The 21,605-nt window shown below is 45.9% G+C and overlaps 1 protein-coding gene across 1 annotated transcript; it reads right to left on the bottom strand.

Moving 5' to 3' along the window:
- Positions 1-559: 559 nt before the first annotated feature.
- On the bottom strand, positions 560-11,383 carry hs3st2 (heparan sulfate (glucosamine) 3-O-sulfotransferase 2). Its single transcript, XM_037477618.2, has 2 exons — positions 10,495-11,383; positions 560-2,407 (listed from the first exon to the last, which is right to left on the bottom strand). The coding sequence occupies exons 1-2, from the start codon at positions 10,980-10,982 to the stop codon at positions 1,789-1,791; spliced, it is 1,107 nt and encodes a 368-aa protein (XP_037333515.2). The 5' UTR covers positions 10,983-11,383; the 3' UTR covers positions 560-1,788.
- Between the last annotated feature and the right edge of the window lie 10,222 nt (positions 11,384-21,605).

Below are 21,605 nucleotides of genomic sequence, written 5' to 3'. Positions count from 1 at the left end.
ACTACTGGGAACCAAAAAGTACACGTTTAGGTGTTTATACTGTCATTTTGTATTTGCAGATTTCTCGTAAATCCACCGAAAGTTAGCGACAGCTGATGCCTCATTTGTAAATTTAGTAAGGCAATTGCAACACTTGCATGACAGAAACATGGTCTATATTAAAATTAATGTAATATTCTCCAACTGAAGCCACAATTAGAGTAGCCATACGCAGGCGTGACATCACATCAATGAATGCATTGTCCATCACACGGCGGCGGCTCGGCATTTAAATAAAAACATTCCTCCCCCCCCCCCCCCTCCCCCCGGTGCCGTGTCATCCCGCCCAAAGCATTCTTGAGCAAAAGTTCTAATTAACTGAGCAGAGATAAAAGTTGTTAAAGTGTCGCCTGTGCTGACGGCTCGCTGGGAAGCAGACGGCTTTGGCAGGTTAATCAAAAAATGAACGCAGAGTATCACAACTGACAGTTTGAACACTGCCGGTGCTGCAGGAGCACAACTGGAATGCAGGTGAAAATCTAATTTGCGTTACATGGAAGGTTGTGTTGTCACTGTTTAAACAATGAAACACCTGTGGAGGAACTCCCTGGTATTTAAATCCTTGCAGTGCTGCTTCAGGCACTTTGCTCTGCATCGATTATCGTATTATCTGATCAAATAAATAACCCCAAGTTTATCATGTCTCAGAATGGACCTTCAATGCTTCCTGCTGCAAACAACCGGATTCACCACGAACAGAAAGAACGGATGAGTCAGCAGCATCAGGACCAGGTCTGGGCTCGAATGGTGAATCTAGAGACTGCAGAGCGTCCAATTTCACCAAACCCTATTCCTACGGGACACGAGGATTACCAGGAGGCGTCCAAAACAATCCGCCCGTAGACGCTCCATTCCCATCGTCGCCATAACCTCCTCTTTGGTGTCAGAGAACCTTTTGGAGATGGATTAATGGCGACTCTGATTGGCTTCCATCTGCAGATCCGAGAGGTCAGTCTGGCCCCTTCATTCTATCAAAAGGGGCATCTTGAATGTTAATGAGATCAGTGGCACGCGCGGCAGCCCTTGGTTAGGGTCAGGTCAGCTCCCCTTTCTGATTAATACATGTCATACGTCTGAGAGATTTGGACCGGAGGCGTCGTGTCCCGAATCAAATGAATCCTGGATGTCATTGTAGTCGCGTGTGTGGAACACTGGAGCAAGTGTTAACTCGTCAGGCCATGGTTAACCAACAAGATTTCAAATTGCATTCGTACCGTTTATTATTACGAGGAATAGACATAAGCCTTTTCTTTAGTTGCATTTGTTTTTTTACGTGTTATTAATGTCTGACTGCTGCTTGTGTCCAAGTTATCGGGAGAGAAAAAAAAGGTTTCCTTGTACGGGAAAATCATTTTGTGGGAGACAGGGGTGATGCGTAGTGGGGACTATTGAAAAGAAACACCACTTTCACTCATTCAAAGCAGAACTTATCCCAAATAAATACTTGAATTCAAGACTTTTACCTTTTTATTTCGATGATCACAACAAAAAACCGACACAGGAAGCGCTGAAGTTCAACAAACGGTAACCCTTTGTCAGCCACATAGCATCTGTTTAAATATAGCTGTTGTTTTATTTGACCTTTTTCAGTTGCAATACACGTATCCAGTAAACCTGCCGCAGGTGACCTTTTCGACGACAATAAGGAGGAAAAGTTCTCCCGAGGAGTAATTATTTGGTGCAGCTCTCATTTAGAGCAGAATGAAACACTTCAACAATGCCGTTGATGCCGTTAATGTCCGCCCCCTCTCAGTCCCACTTGAAGTCCTGCCCCACGGTTTCGAAGAACTTGACGTTGAACGGCCTGTAGAACTCCTGCAGCTGCTCTATGACGTCCCGCTCGATCTGCACGTGGGTCCGGCCCTTGGACTTGCCGAGGCAGCGCGGCTGCCCGCTGCTCTCCGGCTTCTTCAGGCAGGGGAAGCCCTTGGTCCGATTGAAGTAGAAGTGCTTGTCCGTGATGATGCGCTTCAGCCCCAGGAAGTCCTGGACGCGGCCCATCTCCCCCGCCGGGTCCGTGATCAGCCGCTCGCCGCTCACAAAGTGCATCTGCGACAGGCGGAAGTAGCGCAGCCAGTTCTCCAGGTGCAGCGCGTACATGCCGATGCGGATGGCGTTCCAGGAGGAGTCCACCAGGCCCAGGCTCCGGTTCTTGAAGGCCAGCCGGTCGAAGGCCGGGATGTCGGGCTTCTTGGAGAGGGTCTGCGTGTAGTCCGAGATGGCCCTGGTGACCGGGTTGCGCACCACCACGATCAGCTTGGTCTCGCGGGACATGCCGGAGATGCGTCGGGGCGCCTCCCTGGTGACGAAGTAGCTGGGCGTCTTCTCTAATGTGATCTGGCTGTCTAGCGTCCGGGGCATTAGTCCCCTGGGGGGGGGGAGAAGAAGAAAACACAAACGGATGAGTCAGCGAGGGTTTGTTTTTTTCTGTTTCCGCGTATGAAAATGTCTGCAAATCCACCGTTGCATCGAAAAAATCACGTTCAAAGGCGCCTGTTGTGATGGATTCACATTTCCTATGCATTGGATTGTAAAAGTACGCAAGCAGGAAATGGAAATGGCTTAGTTCTGTTTGTGTGTGTTCGAAGAATCAGACCGATGAATAAAACATTTGTAAAATCACAAACAGTTGAGATCTTTTTCTTTTTTGAAGTCGCACTGTTGCTGAACCTAAACGCACCGTCCAGCTGGATCTCAGGTCGCCTCCACTGGTTCCCTCCTCCGATCAATCCCTGCCTGCTTTGTATCGTCCTGGTTCCGAATCCACACACGACCTCAAAAAAGCACCAAAACGAAGCCCGACACGCAGCTCCGGCTGCCAAACGTTTGGTATGGAAACCATGGTTTGATGGTTTTAGACACCATAGACAACTACCAAATAGCTGCAGCCAAACCCCCCCCCCCCCCCGCCCCCAAAATAAACACAACGCGGCGCTACATCTGTTAGACGCGGTGACGGGTCGGCCCGGCGCAACCCGAAGATGCATCATCGTCATGGCGCTGCCAAGATAACGACGGGCAAATGATTCCACGCGTCACATTTGTCACGTCGGGAGTTTTTTTTTCTCCCTCCCCAGTGCGATACGTCATTGTTGCTCTGGCACTTGGCTTCAATAAAAAGCTGATGAATGAGCCCCTGACGTTGGCTGTTGAGACAATGAAGGCCTCCGCCAGCGATCCATCCTCCGCTTTGTCGCCTGCGTCGCGTTAAGGAGCCCCCCCCCCCCCCCCCAAAAAGGGAAGGTCCAACGAACTTTCATGAAATCTGGGCCCAGTTTTGAGGATGCAGGGAACATCTGTGCGAGGGTCGGATGATGAAACACCTCACGTGTGATTAAAAGCTAACCTCCACCTCAAAGCTTTCTCTCTCAAGCTACGGCTTCCCGCTAAAGTATTGAAAATATTGATCCATTTAGCTCTATTTATGAATCCTGAGTTGTTGGCTCAGGTTCCTCAGGACCACGAGGCAACTATTCATCTTTTATGAGAACACACACACACACATTGTGTGACGTGGTGAGCGCGCACAGTTGAAATAGTGTGTAACTATGTCGGGCGCCCTGTCTACACACAGCCGAAGGATGTCGACATCGACGATGTTACATTTCACACCGCTCTGCGCCACTTGCTCCTTTTTTTTAGTTTATTTGGTGTGAGAGCATGAAAAACTCAAAGTGTGAATCTCCAAAGTGCAACAGCTCGAAGTGATGCGTGGCTGCAGCGAGGCGAGAACAAGGCGCGGCGCGGAGATCAAAGGATGCTCATCTCTGCTCTCACTGAATTCTATTCAGAAGGGAAGCTTTTCATGTCGGCCGGTAATAACTGCCTCAGAGTGATGTTAATGAGGAACACTGAGGGGGGGGGGGGGGGACCTGGAATATTCAATTATGTTGTTATCACAAATGACGCCGGTTTTATTGCTGCAATTATTTACCTATAACGTCACATGTGATAGCGGAATGTGAGTGACGCGCCGACTCTCTCTACATTTTCCAGTATTTTGTATTATTGATGAATCGTAATCGCAACGCGCCGTTATTCAGGCCAGCAGGGGATCATGTGACACCTGAGGCAGGTGTCCCGACCAACCGGCAGCAATTCTTTTTTTTCACCTGCATGTCCGCAGGAAATCTGGAGGAAGTAGGAGGTAAAATTGAGGATCTTGGTGTGGGGGGTGGTGAGGCTGTTCCGTCCTCGCTTGGCGACGATTATTTGCACAGAGAAAATTGACATGATTGTAATATCAAATGGAATCAAGTTTCCCAGCATCTTATATATTAGCATGCATGTGTCAGAGGAGAGCAAACTTTAATAAGAACACCTCGCCCCCCCCCCCCACACACACACACCTTAATTAACTGACATTTGAGTGAAGTGCTCTGATTGATTACCACCTTTTCACTCAGAGTCAACACTAAAAGTCTTTGGGGATAATTTACAGTCTCATTCCCGGTCCGTGGTGAGACTCGGAGTCAGGATGCATTACCGGCTCCGCTGTGACATTTTAATCACTCTGGGAAAATGAACTCGGGTGTGGAAGATCAGCTCGATATTGTAAATGAGCTCCGCTCCCGGGTTCGAGTGAGAGGGCCCGGTTGAAGGCTAATCTGTTTTGGATGCTTCGGCATTGCATTTGATGCTCTGATTGCACGATTCTTCATGTTAGGTGTTTTAACATTGTTATTCCCGTGACATTAACTTGTAATTTTTATACGCCTTTTGCGATTGAAAACAGGGCTCATTTTGTACCAGACACAATTCACACAACCACCTGAGATGTATCGCATAATAAAACACCTAAAACTATACAATAATCTACGAGAACCCCACTGCTTTAAGAGCTCTGGAGATCTAGTGTCAGTTTCAATAACTGTGCTTTGTGTCATTTTAATGTGCTGCATCCCAGCGATGAACTGAAATGACCTACAAGCATCAGTGAGGATGAGTGTGTGTTGTATTCACAGGGCCCCTCATTTGTTGATATCTGTTGAATTACTTCTATTGAGTCAATTGATTAAAAGCAGGCAGGAGCCGCTCCCAACCCGTCTCCACTCTACGGGACTTTTAGGTGTTCTGATGGAATCAAGACCAAAAGACCCAATCCCCCCATTTGAGAACCACTGGTCTGTACCATGAAATGAAAGATTCTCACTGCAAACAAGTACAATTTAAAGAGAATCTCAAACCACACTTTTCACTATTCTAACAGGGTCCACGGTGGGAAGCGTGCTCATTAATGAGCTGCAGTGCAGTGAGAGCCAGTCTGCATAATCTGGCGGACCTGAAAGAGCCTGCGGGCCTTCCTGCTCCACTATTTATCTCTGTTGGAGCGGTGGAGGCTGGAGGTCCCGCAGTTCATCTTCACTTGCCTGTAGATGCCCGCCGTATCGTTACGGAGGAGTTGGCCACGGACGCGGACGTCTTTCTTGGGGAAAAAAAGGACTCCCAATTAAACCCAGATACCCCGTCATCCTGCCGCAGCCTGCGGTTCCAACGGGAGAACATTTGATTCTGGCTGCGGCCCGCGGTACCTCGAGTCGTTCCGCCGACTCGTAATTGTGATTTTATCCCCGTAATGATCGCTTCGACTTTAGCCAGTGAATATCTTTAAATTGCTCCGTCTGTTGCGCGTCTGTGTGTGTGTGTCGGTCGTCATGCAGCTTATTTACAATTACACATCAGCAGCAGTGACAGCTGAGCTTCTTGTGGAAGTTCCACACAAACCTAATCAAACGCCTGCTGATTTTTCGGTGGCTTGAATGAAACGTTCAGCTCCGGGTCGAGTTTGTCTTGTCTTTGCCGTGAACAACTTTAAAAGTTCCACCGGGGATCCGCCGGCTCATCGGGAATGCAGACCGCGGGAACCAAGTAAAGGTCAGCTTTGAACCGGTCTCCTTGTGAACGATCAATGAACTCCGAATGCATTACTGTCATTTCACTCAGGGTTTGAACTTAAAACAGCATGTTGCATATTGTCAGGTTCCTCGGGAAATATTTGCAGCACAACAACAACAACCGTTCACGCCAAAACACGGCTACACTCGCTACCCCCGGCGTCTGTGTTCAGTCTCCAAAGAAGGTTAGAGTGTCATAGTCCATAGGGCTTCTCCATCGATGGTTCTATCTGTTCCTTCACAACCTTATTAGTCGTTGAGCCACTCTTTCACAACTGCGTGATAAAAGGGATCTAGATCAAATGTATGAGCTATGAATATTTCTTATTATTACCCCAGACTTTGACCCGTCTAAAGACTGTCGTCTTTGTGATTGGACATCATCTCGCCCGTTGGCTTTTGATGAATCAGACCTGGTTATACAATAACAGGCGATTTCAAGCCATTAGACACAACGCGTGAAGTGTTTCTGCAGAGGCACAGATTTAGAGGATGCCCCCCCCCCCACCCCAGATGACAAATGTTTGTCATTGTGAGGACAAATAATGAACAATATGCAGCAACAACTCAACAATAAAAACAGTTAAACAGTGAATCTTAGGAACAAGCAGCGTGACGAGTGACAAAAAAGAGCCAAATCATCTCCAATACTTGAACTATATGGTTCTCATCAGACTAAATTAAAGCTCCACACAAACATCAGCGGGGACAAAAGTTAACATCACGTCGATGCTGAAGACCCATGGAAATATTTACTGCTGCGTAAAGAATCGTCTGAGGTTGTGACCTGAGAGCCATTGAAGCTTCTCAGTTACTTTGGACACGCTCGGCTGGAGCCAACGTGCACTCATCCTGCATCGGGCACACTTCTTGATCCAGCGTAGATCCGGTGGCCTCCAAGGAGAGCTGCTGGATTATTAAAGTTTCACTCGCTCACACAACAGCTGCGATGACGTCTGATCATCAATCACCAGCAACGCAGGGGAAGTCCATTAAGGCTGAAGGTAGAGCAGCTCAGAGGAACCCGCTCAGCCAGGTGAGGAACGGAGGTGAATGTCAATTCAGCGCTCCGGAGTATCAAGGATCTATTTTTCTAATTTAGCAGGAGACCAACAGCGGAGCGACTGGCATTAGAGAATTCCCAGCCCATCATCAGCCACATAATGGAATCAAAACACATTCAGAGCGGCACAATAAAGTCCGGCGCCGCCGTCCGTGACCTTGGACCCGCGGCTATTTAATTGCTGTCATTTCAGCGCCGGGGTTCTTGTGTTCCTTGAAGGTAACGGATTATTCACGGCGCGGTCTGCAGAGGGAAGTGACTGACACTTGCTCTCAGTGAACAATAACGCGGCGAGCGGAGCCCCGGCTTACGAGCTGTCACATTACCATGTGTCCACGGATGATTGTTACTGAACACTCTGTGTATTTCGGGATGAACGTGCAGCTGTTGTGCAGCCGTCTTAGTGGTCTGCAAACGCCTTCAGCAACGCCGGGACGCTTAGATCTGTGTGGATGAGCTTTTTCTCCTTTTATTTTATCTTTATTTGCTCCAATTGCACATCAAGAACGGGTATAATTGCAGAAAGGACAGGCCACACGCCTTTAGTGGCCTTCAGTCAGATGGCGGGACAGTACGAGGAGGAGGGAGAGCCCAGATATTTGATAACTGCAGAGGAGGGAGTGATACACTGGGTTCGCCCGGGGGGTAAAGTTAACAAGCTGACATCTCTAAGGATGAGCTAAGGACCGCTGACTGCTCCATATTTCCAGACTCCCATCTCTAAAAACGATAGTTTTATAGTGTCATTTGTTTCCCGGGACAAGCGAAGCCCAAATGGAATTACGTTTTCATTTTCAAGACACATTAAGTGACAAACAGGACAGCGTGTCATTTATTGCTTGACCCGCAGCACTTTGCAATGGAGCGGCTTCAGCACCAACCACAGAGAAGAACCATCTGAGAAGTGGCCATTGGACGGGCCCGTCTGTCAGTCAAACTCTTGCCCAATGCAGTCGGAACTACTGCGGAAAAATTGTTTTCATCATCCCGACTGTGGTTTGCAGACAACAAACACAATACATAATGAGGATGAAGCTTCGCTGGTCGCTGGTAGGTTTACCTTGGGAGTTTAAATGCTGAATGTGGTTGCCATGGCAACCCCTCCGATAGCCACCACAACGTTTCAAGCGCGAACCTCACCGCGAGGTCAAGTGGTCACTTGAGTTGTTGAAGATAATTCTTCCTCGGAGAGATTCATGAACGTCAGGTTTGGGGTAATTATATAATAATTATCCGGAAACAAAGTGGTGGATTTAAAAAACCTACAAGTTGAAGGCTATTAAGCAGGGGGTGCAGGCGTGCGTCCGTGCGGCGCACCCCCCCAGACGAGCTCTGCCACGTGACGCTTAACCCCCAAAAGTTATTCAACTAAAGTAAGACGAGCGCAGCGTCTCTGCTCTGAGGAAGCATCTCAGAAAGAGCTGTTTTCTTAATTAATGTCAACCGCCAACGTGTGTCGGCGCTGCACTGCGATGAGGACGTCTCATTAATAATGCACGCCCCTCCCTCCCTCCCCTCGCTGTGTAATGGGCAGTTTTCCGTGTTAAATGAGAACCATCCACCTTTCTGTCCTCATCAACCTTTGTGATGAGGCTGCCTCCTCCCCCCCTCCCCCCGCGAGCCAATTAACACGCAGCCCCGGAGATTATCTGCTGCCGCGGCTCGGCCCCCTCGCGCAGCCTCGACCCTTTTCCCGGGGAATCCAGTGCAAGCGCTTCTGACTGCCGTGGAATCGATAGAGCCCAGATGCCCTTTTAAGTCTGGATGTTGCGTGGCGGACGTGTTCTCGCTCTCCCCCATGCTGCGGAGGACGGAAACGGCGGCGAGGACGAAGGCCGGGCCTTCAGGAGGCTGCAGTGATGCACCATTTCCAGAGGCTGAAGATTGGTGCTTGAAATGATCAATTAGAATCAATCCGCCGGCCTCTGGAGATCATCTCAAGCGGAGAACATTCATGGTAAAGTCAAAGCCTCCTTTTGCCCGAATCAGCTGATCTGTCTACTCACCCGAAAATGAGTCAGTGGCAAATTCAGCAAACCAGCATTTCATTCACTCCTCATGTGGTACGCCTGCGGGGCTATAATATAAAAGTAAATAATTAAAGCACAGGATGACACCCATGTAGCTACAGTTGTTAACAACTCAACACATGCAAAATGTGAACGTTTTACAGTTATTAAAAGGTATGATAGTCTTTGTGTTTCTTACTAGAGTCAGTTTAATGCTTCCCAAAAGGTCTGAAGATTTTTACGACAAAGGAAAAAATGATATGTATCTACAGCCGGCAGATGGACAGATAGATGGAAAGAGATAACTTGGCAGAAGCACACATGCTCGCCACTCTAGACCAGAATGTGACAGTTAATCAAAAGGGAGAAAATGCTCCACGCGACGTGCTGCCTGACAACAGCGCAGTAGACAGATAATCACTGAGCACCAGTCGAGCACCACTCAGGTCACCTGTCGGCTTGAATAGCAGCTGAATTTCACCCGTCCCTCGGCCCGTGCTGTTGTTTGAGCCCCTTCAGCATTTGAACTGTCCGCTTGTGATGCTCCATCACTAAGCTGCGTGGAGGAGCATCCTGCGTTGGAGTCGCCGCGTGCCGAGGTTTTGTTAACGAGCTTTCCCGGCTCGCTCTATCGAGTGTGACAAAGAGCGACGCCTCTCGCTCGTGGATGTCTCTGAATGGAATCCATTTGTCAAATACACGCAACAAAGAGGACCGACTTGAATTGTTTCCCCCGGTTTGAAAAGCTTCTTCCTCTGTGTATAAATAAAACACATCTTTGTGATCGCACGGCATCTGCATGAGTTCTCTTGCGTTAGGGCCAACATCTTTTTGACGAGGTCGCCATTCAAAGTGAATCAATTCATCTTTGAGTCCTGAACTGAACATTTGTGCCAAACATGGAGCGATTCTCTCAAAGTGCACGAGGAGTGTCGCATTCAAGTGAATGGAACGGATTGACACATCTGGACAGTTCATCTCGAGTCTGCTTCATACATTTGAATATATGATTATATTTAAATGAAAACATACCCTTCTTCCCTTTTGGGAAAGCGCCTTTGTGAGGCTCGGGCTCACTTAAACATACCGCACACAAACCGGGGCACAATCACAGCGCTGTGGTCTTTGTGAGGCCATTTATCATCACCAGCTTGAAGTCTGTGTATCACCCACTGACCCTGCATCAGTCTGCTCAGCACCATGGAGATCGGCCGAAAACAATGGGATCTTAATGCTTTTTTAAGTTTGTGCGTCTGTGCCATTCTACAAGATTGTGTTGTTAGATTAAACGACACCGCAAAATGTGCCACTGAATAATAGGCCACTGATGAAGTAACTTGTGCCACAATAAACCGCGATTCACACCAGACAGAAAACTGGACACCGTGACGTCATTAGATCCCCTTGCCCGGCGGATCAAGAGGTGACTGCACCGCGAACACAAGAGAAACACATTTTCAGTATCTCTGAGCACGTCTTTGTTGCTCACCTGTACCAGTCGAGCCCTCGGTCATAGTTCCTGTCGAAAAAGTGCGGCTCTGTTCCAAGAGCGCGCACATCTGGGTGTATCCGGATGAACTCCAGCACCGCCCTGGTGCCTCCCTTCTTCACACCGACTATTAACGCGTTCGGCAACTTCTTGTCCCCGAACCTTTGCGCGACGCTCATGTTTCTGAACTTCACGTCGGCCCACTGCCCCCCCGGGTTGGCCGGGGCTCTGCTCGGCGGCTCGCTGGCGTCGCCCACGACGGAGCGGACTCCCAGCGACGCGCAATTGTCCAATTTTTCCAGAAGTTTCTTCCCCGCCGCGTTCTTGCTCGGTGAGCATCTCTTCCCCTCGTGAGCCTGGCGTGTCATGACGGTGCCGCGGCAGAACAGGATGGTGTAGCACAGATAGGTGCAGGACAGCGACACGGTGAAGATGAAGGCGAATCTGGTGCTGGATCTGTTCGTGGACGAGAGGAGCCTATGTGCCATGTCTCCATGGGTTCAAAGCGCTGCATGGTTCTCCATGGCAGACTTGTTCCTCTGTTGGTGCGCAGTCGGAGTCGGGCAGTGGCGCGGGTTCCACGGGCTGGCGCGCGCGAGGACGGGGGCGGCCAGTCGGAGGCACCAGCGGCGCGTAAATCGCGCTATTCCTCTTCATGGGTCGCGGAACTGTGGGAAGGAAATCGGTCCTTCTGCGTTTATTCAAACAAGTTGTTTCTTAAGTAGTGTGAAGTTGGTCATGTGGATGTTAAAATTAATCCCAGAGGACGCCCATGTTTCCCCTCCTCCCCCCCCCCGTTGTGTGTGTCTGTCTGAAAGGAAAAGTCCGACACGTCGTGCGTCCTCGGCGTTCCGTTCCCCTCCAACCGGATCTGCACGCGCAGCCCGCCTTTTCCCTTTTCATAGAGAAGTTGGGAAGATAGATGCACTATAAATATTTGATGAGCTCCCTGACGTCACGCACATCATAATTCTATATGCGTTTTATTTTTAAAGGAACAGCCTGAATATAGGTAGGTATGTATATATTTCATATTTGGAGATTTAAACATGCAAAATATGGCTAGAGTGCCAGTACTTTATGTAAAGGGCCATTCCATTTTGAATTACATCGGAGGATGTTATAAGAACTGCAAACATGTGTGTGGAGAGAGATTTTATAAGGCTCGACGTATTAATAACATGCACATGTCAGATTAATCCAAATAACCATGCAAATTAGCAATTAGTTGCGTAATACAATGTTCTGCTATGTGCTATATTGCTTTCCACTCGTGTCCTCCGGGCTGAGCATTCTGCACATGAGTCATTTCTCAGGAACACACCTGGGCGGCCCCTGAGATGTAAGACGCTTGGTCCTGTTGCCGCGATGCGAGCTGGATGCAGACCGGAATGTAAAGTCGTCAGGTCCTTCAGTGTCATGGTCAAATGTTGTTGCATTAGGGAGGGGTGATTGGCCTGTGCTGTGGATAAAGCCGCAATACTCTTCTACAAGTGAAAAACAGGCACATGTAAAATGGTCATTCTGTTTTACCCACCGATGAGACATTATTTTATGTCATTCAAAGTTTGACTTATTCACACTCACAGGTGTGTGAGATGAGACGTCTGCATCTGTATTTGTTTTTTCTTTGAACAAGAAAACTAATTATTAAAAAGGACATTTAAACAAAACGTCAGGATTTATATTAAATGAAACCATCCAATAGTTTGCCTCAAATAGCTGTTGTTCATGAAGTTCATCCACCTGCGTTGGTTGTTGGTTGATTGCCTTCAAGGCACCACAGCAGCAACAATGAAGCAGTTGAAAGCAAAAGAGCAAATTGCGCTCCAGTGTACATCCTCTTACTTCAAGGCAAAGTGTTCTTAAAAGGGTGAAGCACAAAAGAGAAAGCCGTTGGTTCTCTACAATATCACTCGATAGCTAAAAGGGAAAAATAGATGCAGAGAGATGAATGTGAACAAAAAAATGTTTGTGTATACTTTTCTAACTCTTCACTATTTCAGATCAGCAGCAGGACAAAACCTACAATGAAACTGAGACCGTTTTGATAAACAGGAAAAACATTGAAGGTTTAGTTACTGCTAATATTCCCAACCCAGTCTCCAAAAAAAGCGTGAAATGGCTACGTTGGTCCACCGTGATAAACGTAGTCATGTCACGTTTTCCCCCAAAATAACGTTACTATGTTACGTTTCTTTTGGCCCATTCATTTACATTGCTTTGCAAATAGGTCACGTGACTATCAAGTTTCCCGGTAGCAAAAAGAAAAACATGGCGGACGGTCAGCATAATCTCCGTCAAAAACACAATATTTTAAGAAAGCATCAGCATTTGTATGCATTTCGATTGCATTTCTAGCGAGAAGTATGCGTTATTCTTTCATAATCTTCTATCAGAGACTGTAGAAGACCTTCCGTTTATTCGTTTCTGCGAAGATTTGAGTGTCTCTTTGGGAAAGCGTGGCTACGCAACGCCTTTAACGGCGCATTATTAAAAAAACACTTCCAGTGGGGGCGTTACCGTAAAGAAGCGTTCAGCCTTAAAGCCACTAATCGCCAAACAAAACAAACTCAAAGCACACGAATCACATTATGACTTTTTAAACATAAATTCCCTTACTTTTATGAGTTTTCAATGAAAGAATGCATAATTTCCGGGTGTAGGCAAGCCCGGGACATCCCGAATTATGGGCAATTTTGATTTGTCCAGCTTTTTGACAGCTCCTGTCCCGACTTCCAATCACAGCCTCCTAAGTCAATGACGCGCCTTAAACTCTCGGGTGTTGTGTGATTGCAACTTCACCCCCCCCCGAACATTACGTCTTGTTTACATGGAAAAGGGGGGCGGGGCTTCGCCTTCAGAGCGGAGCGTCATTTCTCGCTCCACACGTCTCCTCTTTTTACTGGCCAGGAAAACGGGCGATCTATCCCACGTGGGTCTGGCTCCATTCCATTGGCTCTGACGAATCCACGGAGAGGCGGGACTTATAATTTGCCCGGCAAACGGAGAGATTTGAACTCCATTGCTTGCCCTGTGCGTGAAGTGGCCGTGAGGCCTCCACTAAAGTCTCTCTCTATTTGTTCTGCTTTACTCAATAAAAGTAAAACCTTTACAGATATACTGTACACACACTAGGCTAACATAACGGAGATTCCAGGCTTCGTCCTTTATGTTTTATGGGGATAAAGCCTCTGTAAGTAGTTTTTTCCCAAGCAAATCTGAGTTTCTTCTGTTTTTTGTGTGTCCCATACAAATATCAAAATATATATACTGATTTTCACATCCAAACACACTCACTTATGTTCCCTTTTATCATGACAACAAGACATTTCAAGATAAACCTTTTGCTTTCATAAATATGACAGTTTTAGTGTGTAAATGCCCAGCAGTGTACAGTCCGGGGGCCCCTATCGGGCCACTTGTTAGATGGGTTTGATGGGTTACTGACTAAAATATATGCCCCCACCCCCTAACTTGATTTAGGTCTGTTGCCTCAGGGCAACTTGTAAATATAATAGGTCAAACAAGCAATGTAAGCATTAAGAAAGTAGTGCATTTTGAGCACATTAACCACAAATGGATTCAAACATAAATTCAAAAATATTAAACAAAGAAATTAAATGACCAACACTGTATGTACAAAATCCACATACAAAACATGTAAACTTAAAGGGCTTGTTTGTGTCAAATTGTATGGCATACACATTCAACTGGCCTACAATAACCTGAAGAATGTCTTAAAATACTGAAGGGGGGGACATGATATCATTAGAAATGTTATGCCAGAGGGAGCACAGAATGTATTGTGGGGTGTTCAACAAGGAGGATTTTCAACCTCTACTATGTCTCCATCCTCATCTTGATCGACAGACTCACTGTCACTATCATCAGACATGCGTTATCCTAGTTTTAGTGTGTAAATGCAATTTCCAGCATGAGGCCTAAAAAACGCCTACAGGAATAAAAGGGTTAAACCAGATACAACTTGCTTGTTTGACTTATTTGACTTATTATATTTACAACTTGCCCTGAGGCAGTTAGGGGGTGGGGGCATACATTTTAGTCAGTAACCCATCCAACCCATCTTGAAACTCAGTCGAAGGAGTCTAACGCCGGAGTCACAGGGTGCAACAAAACTCTGTAGTGAAAAAAGTGAAGGCCGAGGCATGCTGGGTGAAGTGCGATCCCGGCCCTTTCGGGACAGTGTTGTGCCTGAACGCGTTCATTGAACGATAGTTCATGAACTCGTTGATATTTTGGGCGAACGTGAACTGAACGTACTGTATTAATGCCCGATGAACGTTACTGTGAACTCGTTCATTCTGGTTTCTACGGCACGTTCTTTCAGGTTAATGTCGTTCAATGGGGTGCCAGATTTCTATAGAAAACACACCGTAAACGCGCATTGATAAGTGTAGCAGAGGCGGCGTATAATAATTTTAAAGAGTTTTATGAAGTTACTGACAAGGTCGGTGAGGATGGGAGGAATCTGACCTTTCTTTGCAAACATTTGCACCTTAATGATTACTGTCCTGTTTTTCTTTTTATAATACCTTATTTAAAAAAGACCATTCAAGCAGCATGTGTTTGAGAATGTAGTGTAGGGGTGAACTCTGCAACTGCTGCTAGTGTGGAGTGAATGACAGCAACATTAAAGCAACAAAGGGGAAATGCTGTCCCCTCAATGCTAATGTAAACCCTGGTTGGATAAGGATTCAAAATTGGATATGAAGATTAAATCTGATGCATAGCTTCAGTGTTAAAACTGATCAAATAATTGCTGTCTGTGGTTCTGGGCTGTGGCAATAATAAAATAAAAAAAATAGCTCGCAGCAACGTATGGAAAAAAAGAACTAAACTAGTTCATTTTTTGGAACCGTGAACTTATTTCAAATATTTTGAACTATGAACTGAACTAGTTCATTTTTAAAATGTGTGAACTAAACTTTGAACTAGTTAATGTAGAAAGTAAACTTTACCAACACTGGCTATAGGACCCCGGAAGATGATGAACTATGCCTGGGAAGGGCGAAGCCATGCCGGTACGAGCATGATGTGCAAATTAGTCGTCAGATCAAAGTATAGTAGTGATAGACTAATCGAACCATCTAACAAGTGGCCCGATAGGGGCCCTCGGACCGTACACTGCTGGGCATTTACACACTAAAACTGTCATATTTATGAAAGCAAAAGGTTTATCTTGAAATGTCTTGTTGTCATGATAAAAGGGAACATAAGTGAGTGTGTTTGGATGTGAAAATCAGTATATATATTTTGATATTTGTATGGGACACACAAAAAACAGAAGAAACTCAGATTTGCTTGGGAAAAAACTACTTACAGAGGCTTTATCCCCATAAAACATAAAGGACGAAGCCTGGAATCTCCGTTATGTTAGCCTAGTGTGTGTACAGTATATCTGTAAAGGTTTTACTTTTATTGAGTAAAGCAGAACAAATAGAGAGAGACTTTAGTGGAGGCATCACGGCCACTTCACGCACAGGGCAAGCAATGGAGTTCAAATCTCTCCGTTTGCCGGGCAAATTATAAGTCCCGCCTCTCCGTGGATTCGTCAGAGCCAATGGAATGGAGCCAGACCCACGTGGGATAGATCGCCCGTTTTCCTGGCCAGTAAAAAGAGGAGACGTGTGGAGCGAGAAATGACGCTCCGCTCTGAAGGCGAAGCCCCGCCCCCCTTTTCCATGTAAACAAGACGTAATGTTCGGGGGGGGGTGAAGTTGCAATCACACAACACCCGAGAGTTTAAGGCGCGTCATTGACTTAGGAGGCTGTGATTGGAAGTCGGGACTGGAGCTGTCAAAAAGCTGGACAAATCAAAATTGCCCATAATTCGGGATGTCCCGGGCTTGCCTACACCCGGAAATTATGCATTCTTTCATTGAAAACTCATAAAAGTAAGGGAATTTATGTTTAAAAAGTCATAATGTGATTCGTGTGCTTTGAGTTTGTTTTGTTTGGCGATTAGTGGCTTTAAGGCTGAACGCTTCTTTACGGTAACGCCCCCACTGGAAGTGTTTTTTTAATAATGCGCCGTTAAAGGCGTTGCGTAGCCACGCTTTCCCAAAGAGACACTCAAATCTTCGCAGAAACGAATAAACGGAAGGTCTTCTACAGTCTCTGATAGAAGATTATGAAAGAATAACGCATACTTCTCGCTAGAAATGCAATCGAAATGCATACAAATGCTGATGCTTTCTTAAAATATTGTGTTTTTGACGGAGATTATGCTGACCGTCCGCCATGTTTTTCTTTTTGCTACCGGGAAACTTGATAGTCACGTGACCTATTTGCAAAGCAATGTAAATGAATGGGCCAAAAGAAACGTAACATAGTAACGTTATTTTGGGGGAAAACGTGACATGACTACGTTTATCACGGTGGACCAACGTAGCCATTTCACGCTTTTTTTGGAGACTGGGTTGAATATTCCCTTTCTAGCTCATTAACTTTTATTTATTGCAATTTAAATGAGTGTGTGAAGCGGTTTTACAGTGCATCAACCGACACTAGGGTTAAGAAAACCCTTTTAGAAGAACATTGGGAGGTGCTTTGTGATGTATGTTAACATTTAATGCAGCTCAAACAACGCTTTTAGCTCCCTGAGGTTCACCTCTACAACGGTGCACTGTGAGAGATGATGATTGTAGAAAATGCGGCCGCCTCCAAAACGTGTGATGATTTACAGCAACTCGGGCCACTTGATGTTTTTTTTTTCCGTTGGCATTGAACCAGAACTGTTCATGGAGGACTTTCAGACCACCAACATCCACACAAAAGTTCCTCGTGGCAGCTATAACCTCAAGGCTCTTAGCCTTGGAGCTTATCTTTACGCCTCACTAGCAATTATGCACAGTACTACACAAAGCAGGAGCTGCGTTTAATACACCTTCCCACTGCACTGTGTCCCTCTAACATGTAATACACCTTCCCACTGCACTGTGTCCCTCTAACATGTAATACACCTCCCCCCTGCACTGTGTCCCTCTATCATTGTTTAATCGAGATCGGCCCTGGGCTGCAGTTGCAACTGCTATTTGTCGTAGAGTCGAAAGTAACATCCAGGGACAGAAAAGGAGACCTTTTGTATTTCTATGAATCACTTTTTTTTATCCCCAGTGACTGATTTTTGAAAATCTTTTTTTGCTCTGTAAAATGTCCGTCAAACTTAACTTGGGCAAGTAGTTCACATTTTTGAGTAAAATTGGGTATCAGCGAGTGTGTTAGTCTCTGCAACGATCCACCGCCACAGATTAAAATAATCAGTCAGCTCTTGAGGAAAAGCCACAATCGTGCCTGGCTAATAGACGGGAGTGTGGCAGCACTGTGAGACCAGTGAGGAGGGAGTCATATTCATAAGGGCCACCTCCAAGTGACAAGCTCTGATTAGAAACAATTATTTAAATCAACTTCCCGTCTTTCACGTTTCATTCATAAAGCAAATTTGTATATGTATATATGTGTGCTGAATAATGTATGTCACTAACCCTTTGGAGTAAAGACTACTGCTCGCCCTTCAAACATTATGGAACTGTGAAGTCCTCTTGTATTGCGTGGAAAGAATTCCATTCGAGTAATAGAACAGAATGTTACACAGTTATTGTTGGATGTGTGCAGCTATCCCAAAATTGCCCCTTAATTACAAACCTCCGTTCTGTTTGATAGTTTTATGCGGAAAGTTTTCAGACAGCCTGACATTTTTAGGGCAGCATCCAGACTTTTCTGCTGGGCCTTTTTATACTTTTTTTGTTCACACAGATCCTGCATCACAGGACGGGAAAAAAAATCAACACGGATCTCTGCAAATACGCAATTTATTCAGGTCAAATTAATATCATGTCAGCCAAGCAATCACGCCTTCAAAAAAACATTGTTGTCCACTTGCTGCTAGAAGCCAACTAAGCCCTCGTTACATCTCTTTGCTGTTGTTGTGACTGCTGCTCATCCCAGAGGGATTGAAGTAAGCTTTTCCTTGTACCACGGATATCGAGATATCTATTGCTTTTTCATCGTGTTTCTTCCTATTCCGAGATTACATTGTGATCTCGGAACTCGACAGCATTAAGTAATTCCACCCACTCTGCGAAAGAGCTGACATTACACGACTAAACCGCGCTGCTGCAGTTCTGGAGAGGCATCTGAGCGAGATGCCAGCATACGGACACTTTTGTCTCTTCTGTTTTTTTTAAGGAAAGAAGTTTGACAGCGTTAATGAGCTTCAGAATTGGTTTAAAAGAAGAAAGTGTGTCATCCATTTTTGAGACAAACACCCACTCAGCGTTGCTTACGGATTCACATCCGTCTGGGGGGGGGGGGATAACAGCGAGAGGCAACGTGACTGCACTTCTTTCAACTCCACGAGACTTAGTCATCAACTCAAAGTGCAAATGGTTAGTACTGGTCCGTTAGGGCGCGGAACAAGAGCAACCCTGAGAGCCAGAGCAGTGTTTTGCTGCCTTCGAGACGGCACTAATGTCTCCTTGGGAACAAACAAAAGCATCCTGGCTGCTTATTCCCCTCAACTGAACCCACACAGAGCGCAGTCTTACACAACCAGTGAACCAAGCCGCTTCGTATTGCCGCCGCGAGTCGCTGAGGTGAGAGGGTCCTTTTGCTGCTTCTTTGTCACTCGTGGACCGGACCCAATGACCGACTGGAGAGAAACTCAGAGGGCAATAAAAGAGAGCAAATTTCACACCGCCGCCGCCTCTGAAAGTACGCGGGGTCGCCAGATTCCTTTCAGAGTGACCTTTGGAGGTTAATTATCTGCCTGTAGGTGTTTTAAGGACAGAAACCCAATGGAGGGAAACCTTCCACAAAGATGTTTTCCAAAGCTCAAATTAAAACTTTTTACACTCTGAGGCTGTTTTTGGTCCCTCCTCTCCAAAGATGGCTTACAAGTTTAACAACCCTGTGGGAAATCATTATAACAGATAAAAAAAACCTTGAAGAGAAATCACTAACAAGCCTACGAGTACTATGAAACATGGAGATACCAGGCTGAAACGGCCCAGTGAGGCATGGAAGTCTCACGTTGATGGAGTACTGACAACTACTTTAGAGGGGGCTTGTGTGCAGGCCTCACAACGACGTCCAAATCTGTCCCAGAGAAGTGATGCGCATGTCCTCGTCTTCCACGTCGTCTCGGCTATCGGCGATTCCGTGTCTCATTCTGTTTTTTGGTTTCTTGCTTCGATAAGAAAATGAAGCAGGTTGAAGATCCCTCCAAAGTTGTTTGACGGAGACGGCTGAAGCTTCACATAAACTTTGCAATAGATTTTTGCAGAGAAGGACAACTGTGGACTTTGTTCCGCACCACTTAGATTATAAAAGCGAAACTTGAATGGCTACTCAGAGGAATGATTACAGCGAGCTGAAACATTTATTCTTTGGAAACCGGACTATGATTTAGGGTTTTAACACTGAATGGTACCTGTCTCTTCACGTGAAAGAACATTTGAATCACCTCAATCTCTCGGGCTGTTGAAATGGTTCACTTGTGCCACACTGCAGGCGTTAAAGCTCGCGCACCGAATCACACATCGTGAAGAAACATTTAGTGTCGGAAGAGATCTGTATTTTGTTCAAAAATGCAGAGAAATCCGCCGTGGGTTTCAATTGAGCAAGCTTAAATAAGCCAATCGCCGCTAATTATGTTGAGCCCTTCTTGTCCATACTTTCCCCTCTTCCTTTGCTGAAGAAAAGACAACAAGAACAAAAGCCGAGCGCCCACCAAAGGCCATCGAACAGCAGGTCGCCTCTTCTCCTCGCCAGCCACGCTGACAGCTAATTGCTGATGACATTTTGCCCGTGTTGTTTAAATCACGGCTCCTCTGATGCATCGCTTTCTTTTGTTTGTTCACATAAAGGGGGACACGGTTCAGAAAGGCCATCCTCTCAGTCGTCAGCCGTGCATCTCGACATTCATCGAACGTCGACTCGTCGTTGCACAGTTTGCTTCAACGGCGCCCTCACCCGCCGATCCAGCCGTTTCCAGGACAGGAAGGCTCCCACCATCAGGAGGAATCCCCACATTTTAATAAGTTGTATAACTTCCACTCAGGAGCCTGAGAACCGTGACCCATCGAAAGCGAAAATGTTGATCACCATTTTTTTCCATTTCAGCCGGTTTCATGCGACGCAGAGGCTGCCTGTGTCCCCGCATAATTAATATATTCTCACACCTCCGTCTCGCCGAGATGATGGACAGGCGCCATAAGAGAAGGACACAAGCGTTGTTCAAAGAAAATGAAGCCATTTATTTGCGCTAAGCGCCTCTGAACAACCTCCTATCGATTGAGGCAAACCTCACGGCTGATGGATCCTCTGCTGTTTATTCAGCGTTCAGTGACACGGACAAAAGGTTCACTTCTGGGAGGGATTGATCGCCATTCAGAGAAGGCTATACCTTTGTTTCTACTGCTTAAATGCAACACGAGTCAATGGACGGCTATGGAGAGGGTCTCAGATTTATTTTCTTTGATTACATCTAAGCAGAATCTTTACGAACGTACACTGTAAAAAAATCCTATTTTTACGGAAAATAACTTTACATTTCTACAGTAATTTTTGTGTTTTTTTAAATTATGTGCAAAACTCTGTAAAAGTAAAAAGATATTATCTGTAAATTAACAGTCCAACTGTAAATTTAAGTATTATGCTAATAATGACAAACTAAATGTTTTTCTCATTTTTACGGAAGAAATTATTCTAGAGTATTTTACTGTTTTCCTAAATTACATTCAAATAGTGTAAAATAACGGTCAAATGACTGGAAGCAGCGGCTGCCAAACAAAAAATGGAAAATGAAGGTAAAATAACTTATTTAAAATAAAGTGCGAGAACCATCATTTTACAGGAATTGGTGGTGTGGTGGTTAGCACTGTCACCTCACAGTAAGAAGGTCATGGGTACGGCTCTGCCACAGTACATGTTCACCCCAAATTAAATGGTGACTCAAAATTGCCTGTTGTGTGGATGTGAGTGTGAATGGTGTTTGTGTCTGTGTTAGCCCTGTGATTGGCAGGACAAATCTGTAAAATAATATTGTTTCATGGCAAATCCTTTGTTGATATCACTGTATTGAAGGT

Source organism: Pungitius pungitius, chromosome 12 (genome assembly GCF_949316345.1).
Source record: "Pungitius pungitius chromosome 12, fPunPun2.1, whole genome shotgun sequence".
Lineage (NCBI taxonomy): Eukaryota > Metazoa > Chordata > Actinopteri > Perciformes > Gasterosteidae > Pungitius > Pungitius pungitius.
The sequence above is the reverse complement of the archived record's forward strand: the minus strand, read 5'-3'. Positions and strand labels throughout refer to the sequence as shown.